The 21,575-nt window shown below is 36.6% G+C and overlaps 1 protein-coding gene across 4 annotated transcripts in view; it reads right to left on the reverse strand.

Annotated features, from left to right (window-relative positions):
• WAC (WW domain containing adaptor with coiled-coil) overlaps nucleotides 1–21,575 on the reverse strand; it is a 79,141-nt gene that overhangs the window by 7,252 nt on the left and 50,314 nt on the right. For 2 of the 4 annotated variants that reach the window (XM_070472169.1, XM_070472170.1), the window contains exons 7-10: nucleotides 17,619–17,927; nucleotides 5,601–5,846; nucleotides 4,120–4,242; nucleotides 3,133–3,281 (exon numbers count right to left, since the gene is read on the reverse strand). In XM_070472169.1, the coding sequence (XP_070328270.1) occupies nucleotides 3,133–3,281; nucleotides 4,120–4,242; nucleotides 5,601–5,846; nucleotides 17,619–17,927 (827 nt within the window). The remainder of the gene's footprint in view (nucleotides 1–3,132; nucleotides 3,282–4,119; nucleotides 4,243–5,600; nucleotides 5,847–17,618; nucleotides 17,928–21,575) is intronic. The other 2 variants (XM_070472171.1, XM_070472172.1) reach the window with 1 other exon arrangement.

Below are 21,575 nucleotides of genomic sequence, written 5' to 3' on the forward strand. Positions count from 1 at the left end.
CAAAAATAACTCTCTATTAGTAAACCTTCTTTATCCATGAAGTCAATGAAGAGAGAAGAGCATCAGTGCAGAGGAAGGGCACTGGTGCAACTCCCCCCTCCAAGCCTTCCATTAGCTGAGATTAACCTGCATCTATTCTCACTCACCTGCCATGCATTCCACCACCATCTCACTCCCAAAAAAGGGCTCTCCCTCCATACACAGTCTAGAACACTATGTAACTTGTTTTAACCAAAAGTGTGTTCTTTCCCAATTTCCCTCAGAGGCAATGTACCTTTCAGTCAGTTCAGTGGACTCTGTGACCCCACGCCAAGCTTCCCTGTCCATCACCAACTCCAGGAGATTGCTCAAACTCATGTCCATCGAGTAACTGATGCCATCCAACCATCTCATCCTCTGGTGACCCATTCTCCTGCCTTCTATCTTTCCCAGCAGCAGGGTCTTTTCCAAGGAGTCAGTTCTTCACATCAGGTGGCCAAAGTACTGGAGCTTCAGCATCAGTCCTTCCAATGAGTATTCTGGACTGATTTCCTTTAGGATTGACTGGTTAGATCCTTGCAGTCCAAGGGACTCAAGAATCTTCTCCAGCACCACAGTTCAAAAGCATCAATTCTTCAACGCTCAGCTTTCTTTATAGTTCAACTCTCACATCCATACATGACTACTGGAAAAACCACACCTTTGACTAGACAGACTTTTGTCAGCAAAGTAAAATCTCTGCTTTTTAATATGCTGTCTAGGTTGGTCATAGCTTTTCTTCCAAGGAGCAAGCGTCTTTTAATTTCATGGCTGCAGTCACCATCTGCAGTGATTTTGGAGCCCAAGAAAACAAAGTCAGCCACTGTTTCCATTGTTTCCCCATCTTTTTGTCATGAAGTGACAGGACTGGATGCCATGATCTTAGTATTTCAACGTTGAGTTTTAAGCCAGCTTATTCACTCTCCTCTCTTACTTTCATCCAGAGGCTCTTTAGTTCCTCGTCACTTTCTTCCATAAGGGTGGTGTCATCTGCATATCTGAGGTTATTGATATTTCTTCTGGCAATCTTGATTCCAGCTTGTGCTTCATCCAGTCTGGCATTTCACCTGATGTACTCTGTGAAATGTACTCTTATAAGTTAAACAAGCAGGGTGACAACATACAGACTTGACCTACTCCTTTCCCAATTTGAAAACAGTCCATTGTTTCATGTCTGGTTCCAACTGTTGCTTCTTGAACCTACCATACAGATTTCTCAGGAGGCATGTAAGGTGGTCTGGTATTCCCATCTTTTGGACGACTTTTCCAGTCAGTTGTGATCCACACAGTCAAATGCTTTGGCATACTCAAGAAAGCAGAAGTAGATGTTTTTCTGGAATTCTCTTGTTTTTTTCTATGATCCAATGGATGTCAGCAATTTGATCTCTGGTTCCTCTGCCTTTTCTAAATTCAGCTTGAACATCTGGAAGTTTTCCGTTCACCAACTGTTGAAGGCTAGTTTAGAGAATTTTGAGCATTACTTCGCTAGCATGTGAGATGAGTACACCTGAGTGGTAGTTTGAACATTCTTTGCTATTGCCTTTCTTTGGAATTGGAATGGAAATTGACCTTTTCCAGTCCTGCGGCCACTGCCGAGTTTTCCAAATTTGCTGGCATATATTGTGCCATCTTTGCATAAAATGTTCCCTTGGTATCTCTACTTTTTTGAAGAGATCTCTACTCTTTACCATTCTATTGTTTCCTTCCATTTCTTTGCATTGATCAATGAAGAAGGCTTTCTTATCTCTCCTTGCTATTCTTTGGAACTCTGTATTCAGATGGATATAGCTTTCCTTTTTCTCCTTTCCTGTCACTTCTCTTCTCAGCTATTTGTAAGAAGTCCTCAGAGAACCATTTTGCCTTTTTGTATTTTTTTCTTGGGGATGTTTTGATCACCAACTTCTGTACAATGTCACAAACCTCTGTCCATAGATCTTAGGCACTCTATCAGATCTAATCCCTTGAATCTTTGTCACTTCTGCACAATGTCACGAACCTCTGCCGATTGCTCTTAGGCACTCTATCAGATTCAATCCCTTGAATCTTTGTCACTTCCACTGTATAACCCTAAGGGATTTGATTTAGGTCATATCTGAATGGTCCAGTGGTTTTCCCTACTGTCTTCAATTTAAGTGTGAATTTGGCAATAAGGAGTTCATGATCTGAGCCACAATCAGTTCCCAGTCTTGTCTTTGCTGACTGTACAGAGCTTCTCTATCTTCCGCTGCAAAGAATATAATCAATCTGATTTCAGTATTGACTATCTGGTGATATCCATGTGTAGAGTCATCTCTTGTGTTGTTGGAGGAGAGTGTTTACTAACACCAGTGTGTTCTCTTGGCAAAACTCTGTCAGCCTTTGCCCTGCTTCATTTTGCACTCTGAAGTCAAACTTGCCTGTTACTCCAGATAGCTCTTGACTTCCTACTTTTGCATTCCAGTCCTCTAAAAGGACATCATTTTCGTGTCAGTTCTGGAAGGTCTTGTAGATCCTCACAGAACCGTTCAATTTCAGCTTCTCTGGCATTAGTGGCTGGGCACAGACATGAATTACTGTGATACTGAATGGTTTGCCTCGGACATGAGCAGAAATCATTCTGTCATTTATGAGACTGCACCCAAGTATTGTATTTTGGACTCTTGTTGACTATGAGGGCTACTCCATTTCTTCTAATGGATTCTTGCCCACAACAGTAGATATACTGGTCATCTGAATTAAATTCGTCCATTCCAGTCCATTTTAGTTCACGGATTTCCTAAAATGTTGATGTTCAGTCTTGCCATCTCCTGTTTGACCGTACGCTGATTCATGGACCTAACATTCCAGGTTCCTATGCAATATTGTTCTTTACAAAAGCATCAGACTTTACTTCCATCACCAGTCACATCCACAACTGGGCGTTGTTTTTGTTTTAGCTCCGTCTCTTCATTCTTTCTGGAGCTACTTCTCTACTCTTCTCCAATAGTATATTGGGCACCTACCAATCTGGGGAGTTCATTTTTCAGTGTCATTATCTTTTTGCCTTTTCATACTGTTTATGGGCTTCTCAAGGCAAGAATACTGAAGTGGTTTGCCATTCCCTTCTCCAGTGGACCACGTTTTGTCAGAACTTACCTTTGGCTGTGATGAAACAGGAGGAGTACTGATCAAAGGTTTGATGGGGACTGTGTTTGTCTGGGGTGTGCTTATCCTTGGAGACACATATGATCGTGGGGATGATGCGTCAGACGTTAAAGACATTGGAGACTGATTGGATGGTTGGGCTGCAAAGAGTAAAATAAACCAGAAACTTCTGTAATTGACATGGGGCAGATCTTTACAACTCTGCACATGCCCCATAACCTCAAAGAGAATACCTATCTGAAGTCAGCATCTCTACCCACTGGGGCCACAATGACCACATGACCTATCAGAGACTAGCCACCCAATGCAGCACCCATTCTAAGTCTGAACAGTCTCACCAGGAAAGCATCGTGATCTTTAGCTTTACTTCTAGTCCCCCTCAGATTCCCACCCCATGAGGTTACCCAAGGGGTCTCTCAAGAGTCTTTTCACTGCACTGGTTGATCAGCAGTCCTGCTCACTTGAGCAGCTTTCTGCACTGGGACTCAGGGATAATAAATCAAGTGACTCTTTTATTTCCTGTCTGCTCCTTGGTGTCTTCTCCACTAGACACCTGCACAGAGAAGAGGGCTGGCTAACTCAAGGCAGGACTAAAGCATTTCCACATCCTCTGATCAAAAATCATCTAACACCAACTGGAACCAAAGTTCAACTCTGAAAACACATTCAATGTTTCACAAAGATTGAGAGCATACCATAGTTTATTTCAGCTTTAGAGCAGGATACCTCATTAAGGACTTACATGCTGAATTAAATATATATTACAGATCTGATGGCAACAGCTTAAGATAAATGTGAAAAGCCTGTTTCATCTAAAAAGGTAAAAAAAAAACTACTACTTGTATAAAGCAGTATTAAAAAATCAAAATAAAATTATCATAGCTACTTTTTCTTCAAAGATTAAAAGAAATCTGTTATTAATCCCACCTGCCTGCCTTAAAGACACAACTCTAGAGGTATCTAAAAGTACATAAATACCTTGTGTGGAGAGCTGAGCAGCTTGAGAAATCAGAGAAGTTATGTTGAAAGCAGATGGTCCAGCAGTAAGAAACTTGTGAATTATAGACTGCAATGAGGCTTGTGTCACAGCTGCTGTAAGAACTAGAAACATAGTACATCTTAAATTCAAATAAAAACACAGCAGCATATGTAGTATTAGTAAAAACGAAAATTCAAATAAGAACCCAGAAAAAAATTGTTTCATACTAGAATTCCCAAATTGAGTCTAGAAAACAGGAGTAATACAACAGGTCAAGACATGGGGAATGATCTGAGGCAGAGGCAAAGAAAATGAATTGGCTTATACAATAAAACAGTAGAGTTTCCTTTCCAGTAAAATTTAGGTGTTCAGTTAAAAGAAAACTCCTTAAGACGTTTAAATCAGCCGAGTATTCACTGGCACTTCTGACTATACCAGAAACCTAACCATACATGGGCAAGGTGCTTAGTACATTACTTGTAATTAATGGGATAAAGAGCTGTTTCATGCAACTGCTTTACTAGATAAGCTGAGCACTCAAATCCTACGTCAACACCGACCCTCAAAAATCTTTCAAAAATGGATATTAAAAAGCTGGATACTTTGAAATACTACTTTTGGAGCGTAAGATATTTTATTATCAACATTTTCTTAGGCTATGTTTCTTCTTGTTTAAAAGTCCTACTTTGCCTAGTAAAATCTTTACCTATCAAACAGAGAATACAGAAATGTTGAGAAGAATAAGACTGGAAGATTAATGACCAACTAGCCTGAGATAGCTCCATTTTTATGATACAGGAAGAACTTAACCACTTAACAGTAGTGTTAAATAGATTATATGAGAATGTATGCAAACAAAATTTTGTGATGTTCGTAAGATTTAATACTTCAATCTGAATGGTTTATAACTATATCTATTTTTACTCAGACTTCTTTGAGGTGGCTGTCTAAATACTTTAGTAGTATACTGAAAAAGCAAAATTGGAATTAACAATGCAATTTAACTAGGAAAAACAGCATAACATGATCCACATGATCCATTACTTCCCTTCTCATTGATGTTTAAGTAGTTCAAGAACTACCTGAATTCCTACTCTTTAGTCCTAGTAAATAGCATATTTAAAATACTTCAAATAATTATTTACCAATATACAGGAGGCTTTTTGAAATATGTTACAGACTAAGTGTTTTCTATCAATTTTAGCAAATACTCTTTTTTTCTGTTTTCATCTGAAAAAAAAATTTTTTTTCACCAAAAGCATTAAGTTAACAGAACAATTATCTCTGGTGCACAAACAAGTCTTGGAGAATACACAGAAAATTAAAGCATTGCTAATTCAATCATATGTTTTGAAGCATGCAATTCAAATGTAAATTTCAAAATGAAACAAAGTATATTCCTATACTGGGGATTTTACTAATTATGTAACTCTGCACACTGCAAATGAACTTCTGAGAAACTGTTACCATGAAAATTTACCTTCATTTATTTTGGATATGTCCACATTAGAATTATTAAGTTGCAGCGTGGCTTGCAAAGCAGGAAGCAACTGTCTAAGCAGATTTGGGTCCTGAAGTAATGGAGGTATTGGTGACTGTGGAACAGGAGAGACAGGAATTGCTGAAGCGGATGCCGGAGGTGCAGACGTGGGGTTCAGTCCAGAGGCTGAAGATGTGGAAGGAGTTGTGCAAGAGTGTGATACAGACTTGTCTCCTGATGTAGATTCTAAAGACAAAGGAGACAATAAGGCTGAAAAACATGACTTGAATACTGGAAATTGGAACCAACATCAAACAAGCAGGATCCATGTATGTGCCAGGCACCTAACTCAAGTAATCTCATTCCCAAGGTAGCACAGAGTGGGCTCAGCAAATAGTTGGCTGACTAGATATGAGGTAGCTAGTTCACACTCTGATTTCACAGATGACAAAACTGTACAAAAAAAGACTATGTAACTTGCCTGAAGTCACCAGGGAAGGCAGTGACACTACCATACCATACCATACCTGTATCTGTGGTTCAAAGCACCACTATGCTTATTAGTAATGCTGTCTCAAAAACATGTACAAGCACACCTTGTTTTATTGCATTTTGCAGTTACTGCCTTTTTCATCCCCTCCAAATAATCGAAGGTTTCTACAGCAACTCTGTATTGCAAGTCTACCTACAACATTTTCCCAGCAGCATTCTTTTTAAACTAAGGTACGTATTTTTAAAAACTGGAATATAATTGCTTTACAAGAGTGTTGTTTCTGCTGTACACCACTGTGAATCAACCATAGATATACTATATACATACATCCCCTCCCTCTTGAGCTTCCCTCCCACCCCTCTAGAGGTTATCACAGATTTTAGTCAGAATGCTATTATTGCACACTTAACAGACTACAGTATAATGCAAACGTAACGTTTACATACACCGGGAAGTCAAAATATTCATTTGACTTGTTTTATTGTGATACTTGCTTCACTGTTGTAGTCTGGAACCGAACTCTCAATACCTCCACGGTACTGTCCTGTATTGACTACACTTCCAAATAAGGTTCCATTAAGATATAAAGGGACAATACAATTCTCCAAGAATTAATTTATATGCATCATAAAGGTGAAAATGTTCATCACCACAAAAAACAGTCTACTTAAATATGAAAATCAGAATAGGCGTGATGGTGAGCAACCCCAGAACGGACTATGGATGTGATAAATAAGAGGAGACACCTACTCTGAGCTTTTATACCTAACAACTGAGTTTTGGAATTACATACTCCTTTTCTGGAATTAAATATATAAGGCAATGAACTATCTCTATTTGTATCATTTAAAGGTTATCAGCACTAAAAAAGACTATTTAATAGCCAAAAAAACCCACCAAAACAAAAAAACCTCCCACAAAATCCCAACCTGTGTTTCAATGTACACAAAAAATGTATATTTATGAAAAATTATCATAATTTGAAAGTTGTCATTGCAAATTATTTACATAGATTCAAGGTAACTGAAATTAAAATCCCAACAGCATTCTTGGTAGCATTTGAAGAGGTATGGGTTAGTAAAAGCTACAAAACTCTTTAAGAAAAAGAACATAGTGACATGCCATGTCAGACATAAAAACTTAAAAATTTAAAACAAAACCAATTTAAGGCAGATTTAACTTTTGTATATACATTTAAGCCTTAAGAAATAGTAGAGGAAAATACAGAAAAATAACTTTGATGTGAGGATGCAGAAAATGACAAAGAGCAAAATAATTACACCCAAAGGACTGGTAACCAAAATACTTTTAAGGAATTTCTACAAACTAAAGAAACACAAACAATAGAAGGAGGAATGAAAGACACAAAAAGACAATTCACAGAAAAACCTGAATGGCTTAAAAAACAAAAGATCCTCAACTTCACTGATAATCAGGAAAATATATATTAAAAAGCAACAGAATATTCTTTTACATTCATATTGAGAAAAATGTCCAAAAGTCTAAAAATACCAAATACTGATAAAGAGTAATAGAAACAGCATCTCAGGTGGAAGCTAAACTCATAACTACACTGGAAGATAATTTGGCATTCTCTAGAAAAACTGGAGGTACATGCACTTCATAACCCAGTTAATTCACCTCAGGTATACACCCTTAGAGAAACTCTAATATATGTAAATTAGGAGAAAATATTCAATAATTCTTGAAATGGTATTGTGCTTTTATAAAGAAAAATTTAGCACAAAACCAGAAACAAACCATATGTCTACCAACGGGAAAAGGAACACAAACTAGTATTTTTATATAATCAAATTTTATTAATAGTCACTTTAATGAAGCAAAGAATTAAAAACAGAAGGTAATGACGTTTAGACTAGATTATTCAAGATATCCATCCACTCTTAACAATCCTGGCAGAAAGGCTGTTTTAATGCCCCCTATAAACCCATTTCCTTAAGATTTTTCAAGCTCACATACATTATAGAACTGAATTAAGACTGCTACTATGGTATATAAAAGTCTCAGGAACACTGTATTTGAATATCACATTGCTACCTAGTAAGTACAGATTTTTAATTCCAATTCTAGGAACTAAACATTTGTTAATCTTCATGGCCGCAAAGAAGCTGGGAATTAACAGCAAGCTTATTGCAAAATAAGAAAAAACCAAACCTCCTTTAGCAGCCTTTTAACAATACTGCTATAATGGTCAAAAGAACTAGGGACAATAGCTCTCTAAAATACAGACTCAGACAAGTGCTCGGGCCTGGTGCACTGGGAAGACCCAGAGGGATCGGGTGGAGAGGGAGGTGGGAGGGGGGACCGGGATGGGGAATACATGTAACTCCATGGCTAATTCATTTCAATATATGACAAAAACCACTGCAATGTTGTAAAGTAATTAGCCTCCAACTAATAAAAATAAATGGAAAAAAAAAAAGGAAAAAATAAAATAAAATACAGACTCAGAGCTGCTTTTACTACATTTCATGTATGTGCTGATCTCTTATGATCCATTTCGGTCTTCACATCTTTTATAAGACAGATACTTTCATTTTACAAAGCACACATTTTAAAGGAGGGTCTGTAAGTCTTAGCAGACTGCTGACCATGTTCAGCCTTGCTTTCAAACATTTGTTTGGAATCATAAGTACAAAGAAACTTGAAGGAAATAAGATCTTCCTTGTGAAAAGTTACTACATTTCATGAAGCAATTCTAGACAATAGCAGCAGTTTTCTCCAGATCATCATATCTTAAATTCAGCTTAAGGAATAAACACTTTAAATATCTTAATGATGTTTCGAATGAAACAAGTTCTATTTTTACTTCCTTTATCAACAATTAAGTCAGTACTTATATCCCTCTGAAATGACCCTTTTGTTGCTTTTACTTAGGTTTTCTTCTGCCTTCGAGGACAGGAGTTGGAGAAGGTGTTGTTTCCAAATTTGTTTCAGTGCTGCTAAATCCAGACTGGAAAAACTAACAAGAGGCTCAAAAGTTCTTCAGTGTTATTCCTCATTCCAGGAAAAGAAGAACACTTCAAAACAGAAAACTAATACGTATCACTACCACAGAGATAATGTAACAATGTAAATAAATGTTTATTTATCCTATGGATACATGTCTTTCACAGTTTTTAAGAGATTATTGATGAACAGTATGGAAACCAGTTGACACCACTCACTATTTATAGGAACCTCCAGCATGTAACATTTCTTAAGGCCAGAAATTCTTTTTCAAAGGTTTGAGAATGACTTTAGCAGAATTACTCATGAAGTTTAAAAACAAAAAAAGATATAAGAGCTCCACCCCAGTTCTAAAGAACAGAACCAGGGTGGGGGAATCCAAGAGTATGGTAAACCTGCAAGAGTTCTATGGGTGAATCTGGCACACCTTGCTGGTTATGAAAAAGAAAGATATTTAACTTTAAAACAAAAGGAAACAAAAAATCAAAACAAAATTTTGCACAAACATGAAGAAATGATGAAGAAAGGGCATGATCAAAGACAGGAAAGCTAAAATGCTTTTTCTAGGTAGGTCTTCAGCATGCTATTTTCCAGCATGCTATATGTTCACACTTTTTTAAACAGCTCTAGTCACCCTACTCTTCCTAAAAGACACACCTATATGCCCTCCCAAAACACATCTTTAACATTTTTAATATCACTTGCCTCAATCTAGAAGTATAATTGAGAACAAGAGATCACATGTGATCATGAAAACATAAAATGCTACCCGGAAAGGCAGTCTTATCACTAAAATACAGAAGAAAGCTACTGGCTGGGTGTTGCTCCTCTACGTCCAGAATGCCCTAGCACAGGTATTCCTCAGCATCTTCTATTAGGTAGCTTATTATCTCTCCCTTTTATCAGAAAATGAACTCTTTCAGGAAAAGAAGTTTGTTGTATTTATCTCTGTAGCTCTGGTAGCAAAACACGATCCAGCACCAAAATGGCAACATCACATGTTTCTTGACTGATGCCAGACTCAGCAAGGGCAGGTGTATGTGTATATGGTCCTCTTCCTTAACCTCTAGGTTCAAACCTTAAAGTGGGGGAGAAAAGCCTAAGATCTCCAAAACAACTGATAAAGCAGACAATGACCAGCTTGCTTTATGTTATTTTTCATAAAGCCAAGTAATAGTGTATAATCTTAGAAACAAATATTATTTAGACTTAATTCAAAAAATCTGAATCTTAGAAAATACAAATAGTGACTTTAAGTAAAAAAATCAGTGCAGCGTTTTACATCCCAAACCCACTTCAAAAGCTTCCGCTTTGTAACGTCAGCCTCTAGTCTATTCTTTAAACCAGAACCTTTGCAACTTCTCCAAGCATTAATTTCGTAGGTTGCTTTAAACCTATTTTTTTCAGTTGTTGGCAAAGCAATGGTATCTAATTTTAGCTCCAGCATTTTTATTGTGCCTTTTTTAAGGAAATGTAGCAGTGTCGTCCTACCATATTTTAAATTTAAAATGAACTAAGTTACTTTCCTAACTGATCAATCATTTGTAATTCTCTAACCAAGTCTTTAATATAAGCCATGGAATAAGTATGTTACCCTTTGATTTTAAATTGGATATATTAGCTCTGAGAAAACTTTTTTGTCTCTTTATGAATTAATCATTTAGATTCATTTATATTTCCAATTTTTACCAGTAGAGGGAGCAATTTACCAAACACTAGACCATTCACATAGAAACGTTATCATAACCTAACTTTTCAAGCCTTAAGTAGTACCCACTCACCTCTTCTAATTATAGATACCCTTTCAAAATACTCAAGACAGCATATACTAAAGTCAAAATTTTCTGACCTATATTTTTCCAGTATGCCAAGTAACTCCTTCTCAATATGCAAAAAGGTCTAAAGAGATACTGCACTTAAAGAATAAAAGGTACTGACTATATTACTAAACGATTTCCTACAATGTTCTGACAGTTGCTGCAATAATACTGAACAGGACATAGGAACAAAGCTCAAACAACTGACAATCAGGGCAGCCTGCATGCTCCACTGTGTAGGAGAGGTGACACAGAGGGGTACAACATGGAGAAATAAGGGGGGAAAAGTGTACAAGTGAAAAAAAAACCATGGAATAGCTAGGTGACAACACCTGGTATATAACCTGTGACTTCCTTTATTTTATAATTCATAATTTTAAATCTTATGTCTGTCCATAACTTTTCTAGGCATTTAAAATGTACATAAAAATAAGTATGGTATTGATATTTTATAACATTTATGCTTTTGCAACTTGGTTTTTTTAATTCAATCAGGAAAATCATTGATAATACAAAGGATAAACCTACTTTAAAGCTTAACAGATTTTACTTAAGTGACCTCCATAATAACCATCTTACACACTTTTACCAACTGTCATTAATCTTAAAGAGTGAAAAAAAAGTCATTTTAATTTCCAATACTGAATCAGTAATCTTTCTCTTGAACTTTCATGCTGATAAAATATACAACATACAATTAATCATTTTAACCATTTCTGGGTTTACAATCCAGTAGCATTAAGTGTATCACACTGACACACAACCATCATAATTCACCTGCAGAACCTTTTCATCTTTCCAAACAAATGCTCTACCCAATTAAATAATAGCTCCCCATCTCACAAACCCTAAGGAGGCACAGCTCTAGTTTCTGTTCATGAATTTGTCCATTTGGGCTGCCTCATAGAACTGGAACACAGTAGTTGTCCTTTTGTGTCACTGAGCATAAGGTTTTTAAAGTTCATGCGTGTTGCAGTGTGTAGCCGTGCTGCAGTGTGTATCACAATCTTGCTACTTTCTAAGGCTGAGTAATACTGCATGTAAATATATATATCACATTTTATTTACCCTAGGATTGTTTCCACCATTCAGCTATTGTGAACAGCGCTGTCTCGATCCTTGGTGTATAAATATCCATTTGATTCCGTGGCTTTCAATTCTTCTGATTACACTTAAGCAAGAATCACTGGACGATCCTATCGTAATTTCATGTTTCACCCGTTGAGGAACTGCCAAACTGTAAGCCACAGTGGCTGTGTTTCAATGTGTATAGAGGGATATTTCACTGTGGTCTGATTTGCTTTCACTATTGACTAATGATGCTGAACACCATTTTATTATGTGCTTACTGGTCATTAGATTATGTTCTCTGGAAAAATGTCTTTGGAACTCATTTGCCCATTTCTGAACCAGGCTTTCTGAACCACTTTCTCCTTGAGTCATACAACTGTATATTCAGGATATTAACCCCTGACCAGATGTAACTTAACAAATGTTTCCTCCCACTCCATGGGTGGTCTTTTCACTCTAGAGCATCCTTTGAGGCACAGTTTTTAATTTTGATGAAGTCCAATTTACCAATTTTTTTTTCCTTCGGTTGCCAGTGCTTTCGGTGTCACTGGAGAAGGAAATAGCAACTCACTCCAGTATTCTTGCCTGGAAAATCCCATAGATGGAGGAGCCTGGTAGGCTACAGTCCATGGAGTCAAAGAGTCAGGCATGACTGAGCGACTTCACTTCTTCACTGTCATATCCAAGATATCAGCACCAAATCCAGTGTCATAAAGACTTTACCTTGTTTTCTTCTAAGAGTTTTATAGTTTTTATCTCCTAAGTTAAGGCCTTTGTCCCATTTTGAGTAAATTTCTCTACCTATTCTAAAGCAAGACAGGCAATTTAAAATTCCTCTTCTGTAATTGCTGGTTCATAGCCTTTGCTCATTTTTCTACTGGATTGTTTTTTTCACACTGCTTTGATGAACTCTCAATGTATCCTTAACGTACTGTGTTTTAAGTATGTTCCAAATATTTTCTACTAATTTGGTATTTGCTTTTCAACCTTTGTTTCTTGTATCTCTGTCACAGAGAAGTTTTATGAACGTTTTAAGACAAATGTGTTTTGAGTCTGATTTAAAAGATCTTCCTTGACTCTCAAGTTATAAACAAATATTTTCTAATATTCTTTCACCACCAGTGTTCCCTCTGCCCCACTATTCAAAATGCCATCTTTACTAACATTAATTTTAGTAAACTCACTGACTAAATCAGATTAACCACCCTCTCCCCGTTAAGGTCCCCAGTTATTCAAATATCTGAGTACCTCTACAGCCAATTGGTCTAATTTTACATGAATATTTAGTAATCCTAAAAACAGTTTAAAGCAAATCAAGGAAGGGCTGAATGGTGGCCCACTTAAAACCAGTTATGACCTCCTCTGTGGGCTTACTGCTTTAATATACACTGGGAAGTCTTTGAGTTCATTTTAATTTCACCCAGTCTACAAACGTCATCGAACACAAAAAGGAAGTTTACGTGACTAACTTATACCTCATATTAAGAATGACTAATCCCTTTCTCATTAGATTAAGACTACAGAAAGTGAAAGTCGCTCAGTCATGTCTGACACTTCACGACCCCATGGACTATACAATCCATGGAATTCTCTAGGCCAGAATATGGGAGTGGGGAGCCTCTCCCTTTTCCAGGGGATCTTCCCAACCCAGAGATCGAACCCAGGTCTCTCGCATTGCAGGAAGATTCTTTACCAGCTGAGCCACAAGACTACAGAACCAGCACTGACTAACTCTTTAGACATGTTAAATTTTCTGAGAAATTACTGAAGGCCACTGATTAGGTCTGCTTCTGCAACTACTATTTACTTTTCAAACTTACTTACATTAATAAACTATAACTCAAAATTATTAAATAACAAATTTTAATCTCTTCTGACTTTGGCACTTGTTTGGCCAAATCAAAAAATAAGGACACATGTCTCCTGCCTATTTTGTCATTTCACAAATCTGGAAAGGAGAGTGGAGTCAGGACCAGTTTAGGATAGTCAACAGGCTACCAATCTGTAAAAATTCAACTGCATCATTTTTTTAGCACAGAGTTTCTCTGTACTTTGTTGTCCAATACAGTAATCTTGCCAACAGATGTTCAAATGTTTCTGTAACAAAGATATAAACCTTTGTAAGGAGGTAACCTGACACCCTTGTTTCACCCTACCTAACACTAGAATTATTATTCTCTGCAAAACCAAACAGCTTCACAGCTCCTCCACACTTCTATCCCTCAAGCAAGCACAGACTGATCTGTCTTACGTTCTTTTTAATGGAAGATACACTGGCATTGCTGCTGCTGCGGCTGCTAAGTAGCTTCAGTTGTGTCCGACTCTGTGCGACCCCATAGACGGCAGCCCACCAGGCTCCCCCGTCCCTGGGATTCTCCAGGCAAGAACACTGGAGACACGGGCATTACAGACACCTAAATCTATTTCTGGTTTATTTAATTAGATCACAACATATGTAACACTTCTTCTCCAAATACATTTTTAAACCATGACCAAGGCAGGTGCTTCCCCAGCCCTCAACAGCACATTACCATTCTTACAGTTATTTATTCACATATCACAAATACCAACTGGCTATTCTAGGGATATAGAAGTGGTCAGGACAGACATCCTGCTCTTGTATTCTTTATTAGAGCATTCTATTGCTGACAACCTTAAAATACAGCTTAGCTACACTATCAGCACTTAAGACCAAGACCCATCTATATGAACCATCAACCTCTTAATTATTTATTAAGGAAAATCCAAACAAGGAAATCACTATGCTGATGAGAAGAATCAACAGGAAGCTTAACTGAAATAACACAGATGTCTCCATTGAGGGGAAAAAAATATATTTCATATTATTGGACCTTTTTACAAATTTAGACTAACTGGAAAACAATCTGAAAAGATCCAAATTGTTACACAATTTATTTAAGGGAATAATACTGTTTCAATTCACATGCAAGGGGAAATACTTGGAAGTTAGTACTATTTTCCTTATACACACAGGCAATTTCAAGGTAATCAGGTTGTTTCCTAGAAGCTTAAAATTATATGTAAAAGTCTCACATTAAGTTTGTGATCAGCAAAGACACTCTGTGGAATTTAAACATGAATTGATTTTGTGATCTCTTTCATGACATACAATTTTATGGAAAGAACATGGATTTTAGAGAAACCGCATCTTACACCGTACGTTTAGACTTAGCAATGTTCAGGCTTTTCATATCTAACAGACAATTCTTTTCCTCACAATGTTGTTTTAAAGAATAAAAGGTATACAAAACATTTAGCACCAAACTAGGTATACAGTTTACTTTTTATTATGTTAAGTTTCTCAGGAATGGTGCTTGAAGCTTTGAAGGAGGGCAGAGAGTGAAAAAAGTACAAAAAGCAATAAATCATAATGTCTAACTCTACATAGGACCGTCTAATTGGAGTAACTAAAATAATAAAGTGGTAAGTGCAATTAACAGATCAAAAGAAAAGTGTTTGAGAGGTTAGCTGACACTGAGAACAGAAGGACACCATAGCTGGCTCTGAAAAAAAAAAAAAAGAGTACTGAGTCCAACAGAATGGGAATGGAGGAAAGAATATATCCTTTTCAGCAAAGGGTCAAACCATGAAAGAGCATAACATGATCTAAAAAGTAGTACAAGTTTTTAGCAGATGAATTATATAGCGAATGTAAGAATAAAATACTGGAGATCAAGCTAGTTAAGACAGACTGCAATCAGACTGTCAAGGACTTGCTGTTGTCTTATTGGGAAGTATAAACTTTGATCCTTTGGATAAACCACTAGAAAATTTTAAGCCAAGAGAGAACACCACACAGTATAATGATGTCACTGGTAAATGCAGAGACTGAGTAGAAGGAAGCACAGCAATTATCAGAGGTTATTTCAAGATCCATGATCTGAGTCTCATGGCAGTGACAGTAGCAAGAGGAAGGACATATACAAATAAAATCTGGAATAATCCAAGAGTTGCTGATGGATGGGCAGGGGTAGAAGGGCAAGAATGTCAAAGAACACGGAGTAGCTGGGAGGATAGTGTTATCGCTGAGAACCTACAAATTAGGGGAAAGGGAGGCATTTGGTACACATTAACTTCTGGATACCAACTACTTAGATAAGGAAGCAGATGTGTGTGAGTTAGAAATAAAGATTTGGGAGTCACTTATGTAGACAAAGCAGTCATAAGAATTGCCACCCAGCAAATGAGAACAGGTTGGGGGGAAGAAAAAAGAAAAACAACACAGTAAGAGACTAAACTCTATTGATATTCAAGGAGCAAGAAGAGAAGAGTGGAGACATTAAAGAGCCAGCAGTGTTCTAGAAGTCAGGGAAGAAAAATTCCAAGATGAAGGTAAGAGTGTAAAAAAAAGACTGTTAAATGAACAAGAGGTAAAATGAGATAAATACCAAAGATCTTTTTTAAGGCCAAAGGATTTTATTTTTCAAACTGACAAAGGCTTTTAAAAAGAAAATGTTCTGTAACCAAAATAAAACTGACACAACTGGAAAGCTAAACTTCCTTTAGAAAGTACTACTAACAATTAATGCATTAAATCAGACTTTCTAAGAAATTCTCTTTTGGAAATTTAGTTCTGCATCAGGGCAAATATAACTTGTACAATGAATTCTGATACACCATCTTTGGGGAATTTGACAACATTTGGAATACCCTGTTTATGTACTATGCACTATATGATAAAGCATGGTTTAACAATGTGTAAAAACTGCTACAGGGGAAATTCCAACAACATACATAAAAGGAGAGGAAACTAGAAACACAAGAAACCCAAATACTTAAATGCTTTGTCAACAAATTAAGTCAGTGTGAAACAGTGGGCCAGACATTACAGTAAACACTCAATAGGTCCATGTCACATCTCCTAAACCCAAAAGAAAGAAAAATTCCTCAACAGTTAACTGATGCTAATCTGCTAATGAGTTTACTCATACTTCTGTTTACTTAATGCCTTTAAATTTCCTTAGTTTCATAAAAGTGTTAAGTCTGGGACTGTGACTGGTCTATGCAAATATGCTTATCCCATCACCATGTTTTCCATTATCCATCATCTCCCAATTTTTTTCTAATTTTTTTGAACATTCTATGGTTATTAGCACAGAGCTGGAATGCGGGTTGCAAATTTTAACCTCTAGTCTTTCAACTATGTCCTAGTTCAGACATAAGACTCCTTATCTTATGGCCCATAAATCAGCTGTCTAATTCACAAACTGAAACCAATAGTTGCATGTTACGTGGCAATGACAAGTTTTAAAATGTCTCTATTCGTATTAAATTTTAAGTGAAAATTGAGACAATTTCTTGACTAAATCATGAAGACAATTATCACAAAACACCCAAAATTACTTGTATACAAGTGTGATGGGACACTCATTTAGCTTTAATAAATTGTTTTATCCATTACTGTTATAAATTAAGCACTTGACTTCAAAGTGGTAAACGCAAAACCAGTTCTGAGGCTCCATAATTAAAAATGAAGAGAAAAACACTAATTACAGCTAACGCAAGATCTAATCTATGCAGTAACATTCTAGAAGACTTTAAACGAATTTATAATTCAGAGTCTCACTGAAGCTAATGGAAATCATGTCATATACTCAGAAACTCACACTACAGTTCAACGTGCAGCATCTAGTAACAACGGCATACCTTTTCTTTCTGTTCTCTGAGCAGGGACAGAAGATGTGGGTGTAGGCAGTTTTGATAAAGTAGATGCTCCATTAGCATCAAATGATTTCTTTGGCTGGTGATCAGACTGTAGCGTAAATGGACTAGAAGGAACAGTGCTTGGGGTAGCAGTTGGATGAACCACTGGTTTGATGGGGTGCTGTACTGGCGTAGAACTACTGTGAGTCTCTGCTCTTGGCAGTCTGTAGTCTCTGTCATTGTGTCTGCTTGTCTGAGACAAAATATTCTGTGGGAGCAAACTACTGGCATCACTGGAATGCTTGTCTTCCACTTTAGTTCAGAGTTCGGAAAAAGAGATGTTGGAATGACGGAAGGGGGAAGAAAAAAGATTACGTTAGAATCCTGTCTTTAACATCAGCTAATTTAGCAACATACTTGTATTTACATCTTTTCTATAAAACTGCAAGCCCAGTTAGTGTCTGCAGTTTTACCACTAGCATACAAACATCCAAATACTGGAAGAGGAATTTCAGATCAACTATAAATATTAACTCTATACTCAGATTTCAAGTGGGCTACTTGTTTTGGGGGATTCTTTAGAACCACACCATAGTTCAAACAGAACATTTTTTAAAAAGATCAATATATGGATTTATAACATTTTATTCAAATTTAAAAAAAATTTTTTAAAACAGAAAAAGCAAATGATCCATTCTTTTAAAATATGGATCTTGGCTCTAATAATTGACTGTATCATCCACAGTGATTCAACTGCAAAGAATTATTACTTTGTTAGCCTGATTTTTCTGAATACTGAAGCAGCTAACTAGTGGGCTCTAAAGTTGTTGGTACTAGGGCTTAACCTCATTTAGGGATGGCTGAATTTATGAAGAACGCTGCATTAAGTAAGTCAACTCATTTTTAAAATGCTAATACCAGAGTTAGTTAAAATCAAGTTATAGATAATGCTATCTGAAAATAGAAGCCCTACATCTGCAGCAAAGTCAGAAAAATATACTTGGATATGTTAAAAACAGATCCTCTTCCAACTTAAAGCCACAAAAATAAATTTTAAAAAGTACTTTTTAAATTTTAAAAGTACTTTTGCTTCCACAAAATAAGTACAAAAGAAGGAAAATCTGAACAATCACAGTTAAAGAAAATTTATATTTATAAAAATTTCTCCAGCCTAAATTACAATAGTCTCCCCAGTAACTAAAGGATTAAAGCAACTTCCATGTAGAAAAACATCTTAAGATTCAAGCACGTGATTACCAAAGGATGCCCTCCCTGTTGAATGCAGTGTCATTTTTTTCCAACTCATGGTTCCTCCAAGTCTAGAGGCCACAAGAGCACAAAGAAGGAAGTATGCTTTAACTACAAGTCAGTTTTCAAGTTGGCAATGTACACCTTCTAACATTATAGCCAAACAAAAGGTTAGGTATAGTACTGGATACTGTCAAAAGAAAAAAAAAAAACTTATCATTATCAAAACAAGGTCTTCTTACTTGAAGACTTAATTAATGAAAATCAGGGTTACAACAGATGCATTTATTATTGTACCAGAAAAATAAACAGACTTGAGCTGCCACAGCAGATTACAAACATCTGCTCCATGATATTAACTTATCAGTAAACTATCAACTTGAGTGCACATACAAATTAAAAGTTTATTTTAGAGTTTCTTCCTGAAAAGAATACTACCCACAAGCTTTCAGAGACAGGTTTAACAGTTAAAAAAAAAAAAAAAAAAAACATGCCCAATTCCCATCAACCTTGTCACTTTCCTCATGAAGGAAATGCCCTTTAATGTTCTGTATGATTACAGCCAAAATCTATCAAGTATTCATATGAAAATTAAAGATACTTCTCCCATGTGTAAACTTTGGGGGGCAGGGGGTGGGGCAGACACAGCAGCAGCAGCACAGCAAATGAGAATGCTATGGTCCCAACAGCGTTCTATTCCTCACAACTCAAGACTAAACACGGTTAAAGTGACTTGATCTGCACATCCCCACAACAAGAACACTAAGCAAGTGTCTGGAGACACTTCTGGTTGTCACGACTGTGGCAAGGAGAGGGGTGCCACTGGGATCTTATTTGTGGAGGTGGGAACAAGCTCTACATTCTACAATAGAGCACAGAATCTACCAAGAATGACCTGACCCAGAATGTCAGTAGTGTCACTGTTGAAGAACACCAAGTTAAAGTTTCTCTAACCACAGAGCAATCACTCTACACAGATTAAAGATTAAAAAAACAAACAAAACACAATACAACCACATCAGTGCAATTACAGCAGCAGTGATATCAAATTTAAAATTTCACCCATACAACTTCAGTGTCAAATTGTGGATTATTTCCAACACTGCCAAAAAACCCAAAACCGCTCTTAAAAATCCTTTCTTCTACCTTTCTCTTTAGATGTAAAGTGTTCCCAATCCTTCCTGCTCCCTGCTCCACACCTCTTTAGTGGGCTGTGAGGAAGAACAAAGCTTTAAGTGCTACCTGACATGCATACCACTGTACCAGACACAGGGGAAACTCTCCCAGCAGTTTTTGGTAGACAAAGTTAAGTACTTCAAAGGCTTAGTAACTATTACTCTCAACCAGGTAGTCAGTTGACCAATTTAAAAAAAAAAAAAAGTAGCAGCAGCAGTACAGCAAAAGCCCTTTCTCAAACATTCCTTAAAACTCAGCAAGTATAATATATGACTACATTTCAACAAACACAGGCCCACTTTCCTCTACACTTCTAGGAATTTAACTAAGGAAGTAATCGGGTAAGTGGACAAACAGGAATAGCAGCGCTGTTTACTGTAGGAAAAAGCTAAAAACCACGCCAGTCTCCACAGATAGAGGATTATCCACCGAACATGAGCATGTTCAAAAAAGGGAACAGCATATAGTCAACATAATATATGTTAAATTATAAAATGACAAGCAAACGTAGGTTTGGGGGAAAAAAATTTTTTTGGGGGGCAGTGCCTTAAGTCATGCACAATCACAGTTCCTCAACCAGCGATCAAACCCCCAACTCCCTGCAGTGGAAGCACGAGTCTTAACCACTGGATCACCTAGGAAGTCCTATATCCTTGAAACATTATTGAACAGAAGGTTAAGAACAGTAACATAATCTGATTTTGATATAAAATACATACACATGTTTTATTTTATTATATGCAGCTAGAAAAAAGTTTATGTCCCCAAGTATTCCTGAATCATGAGATTAAAATATTTTCCCTCCTTCATTTTTAGTAACAAACATTGTCTAAGTTCTGAAATCATAAAGAAGAAAATCTGACTTCACTTCTGAAAGTAAAAGCTACACAGAGGTAATTTAAAAATACAACTATAGTTTTATTTTCTTAAAGATATTTTTTAAGCAGACAAAACTTGTATTTTCACTTCTGTCAACATTTCTATCAGATCTCTAATTACCCGCAAGAGAGGGAGGATAAGGGCCTAAGTTATTTTGGAAGGAACACACACACACTAGATGGCAATCTTTTCCTCTCTGGGAACCACCAGCCTCTTATGTGGAGAGGCCTGCCCCAATAACTAAAATATGTTATCCTTACATCCAACTAGCCACTCTTGCTGGATACCCATAGTTGGTTCAAGAGGACCACAAGCTGGGCACTATGTATTTTTTTAAGCTGGAAGGAAAAGCCACTCATTTTTAGTTACTCACCAAAAGTCAGTTACTTAATTAAAATGAGACTACAACCAAAGTCTTCTGTCTCAAAATACAATATTCTTAAATTTATTAACTAGAGTACCTTAAACCATTTTTATTTTCTAAAAATAAAGTACAATTTAATATAAAAATTTAATGTTTCCAGAAACACATTTTAAACATTCAGCCCTACAGAACTTTATTATCTGTTTCACCTTAAATAACTTTTCCCATCAAAAGTTCAATATCCTTTATTGGGACCAAATATATCCCTACTTTTTCGAGTTACAGAATGAGAA

This window comes from Odocoileus virginianus, chromosome 9, assembly GCF_023699985.2.
Source record: "Odocoileus virginianus isolate 20LAN1187 ecotype Illinois chromosome 9, Ovbor_1.2, whole genome shotgun sequence".
NCBI lineage: Eukaryota > Metazoa > Chordata > Mammalia > Artiodactyla > Cervidae > Odocoileus > Odocoileus virginianus.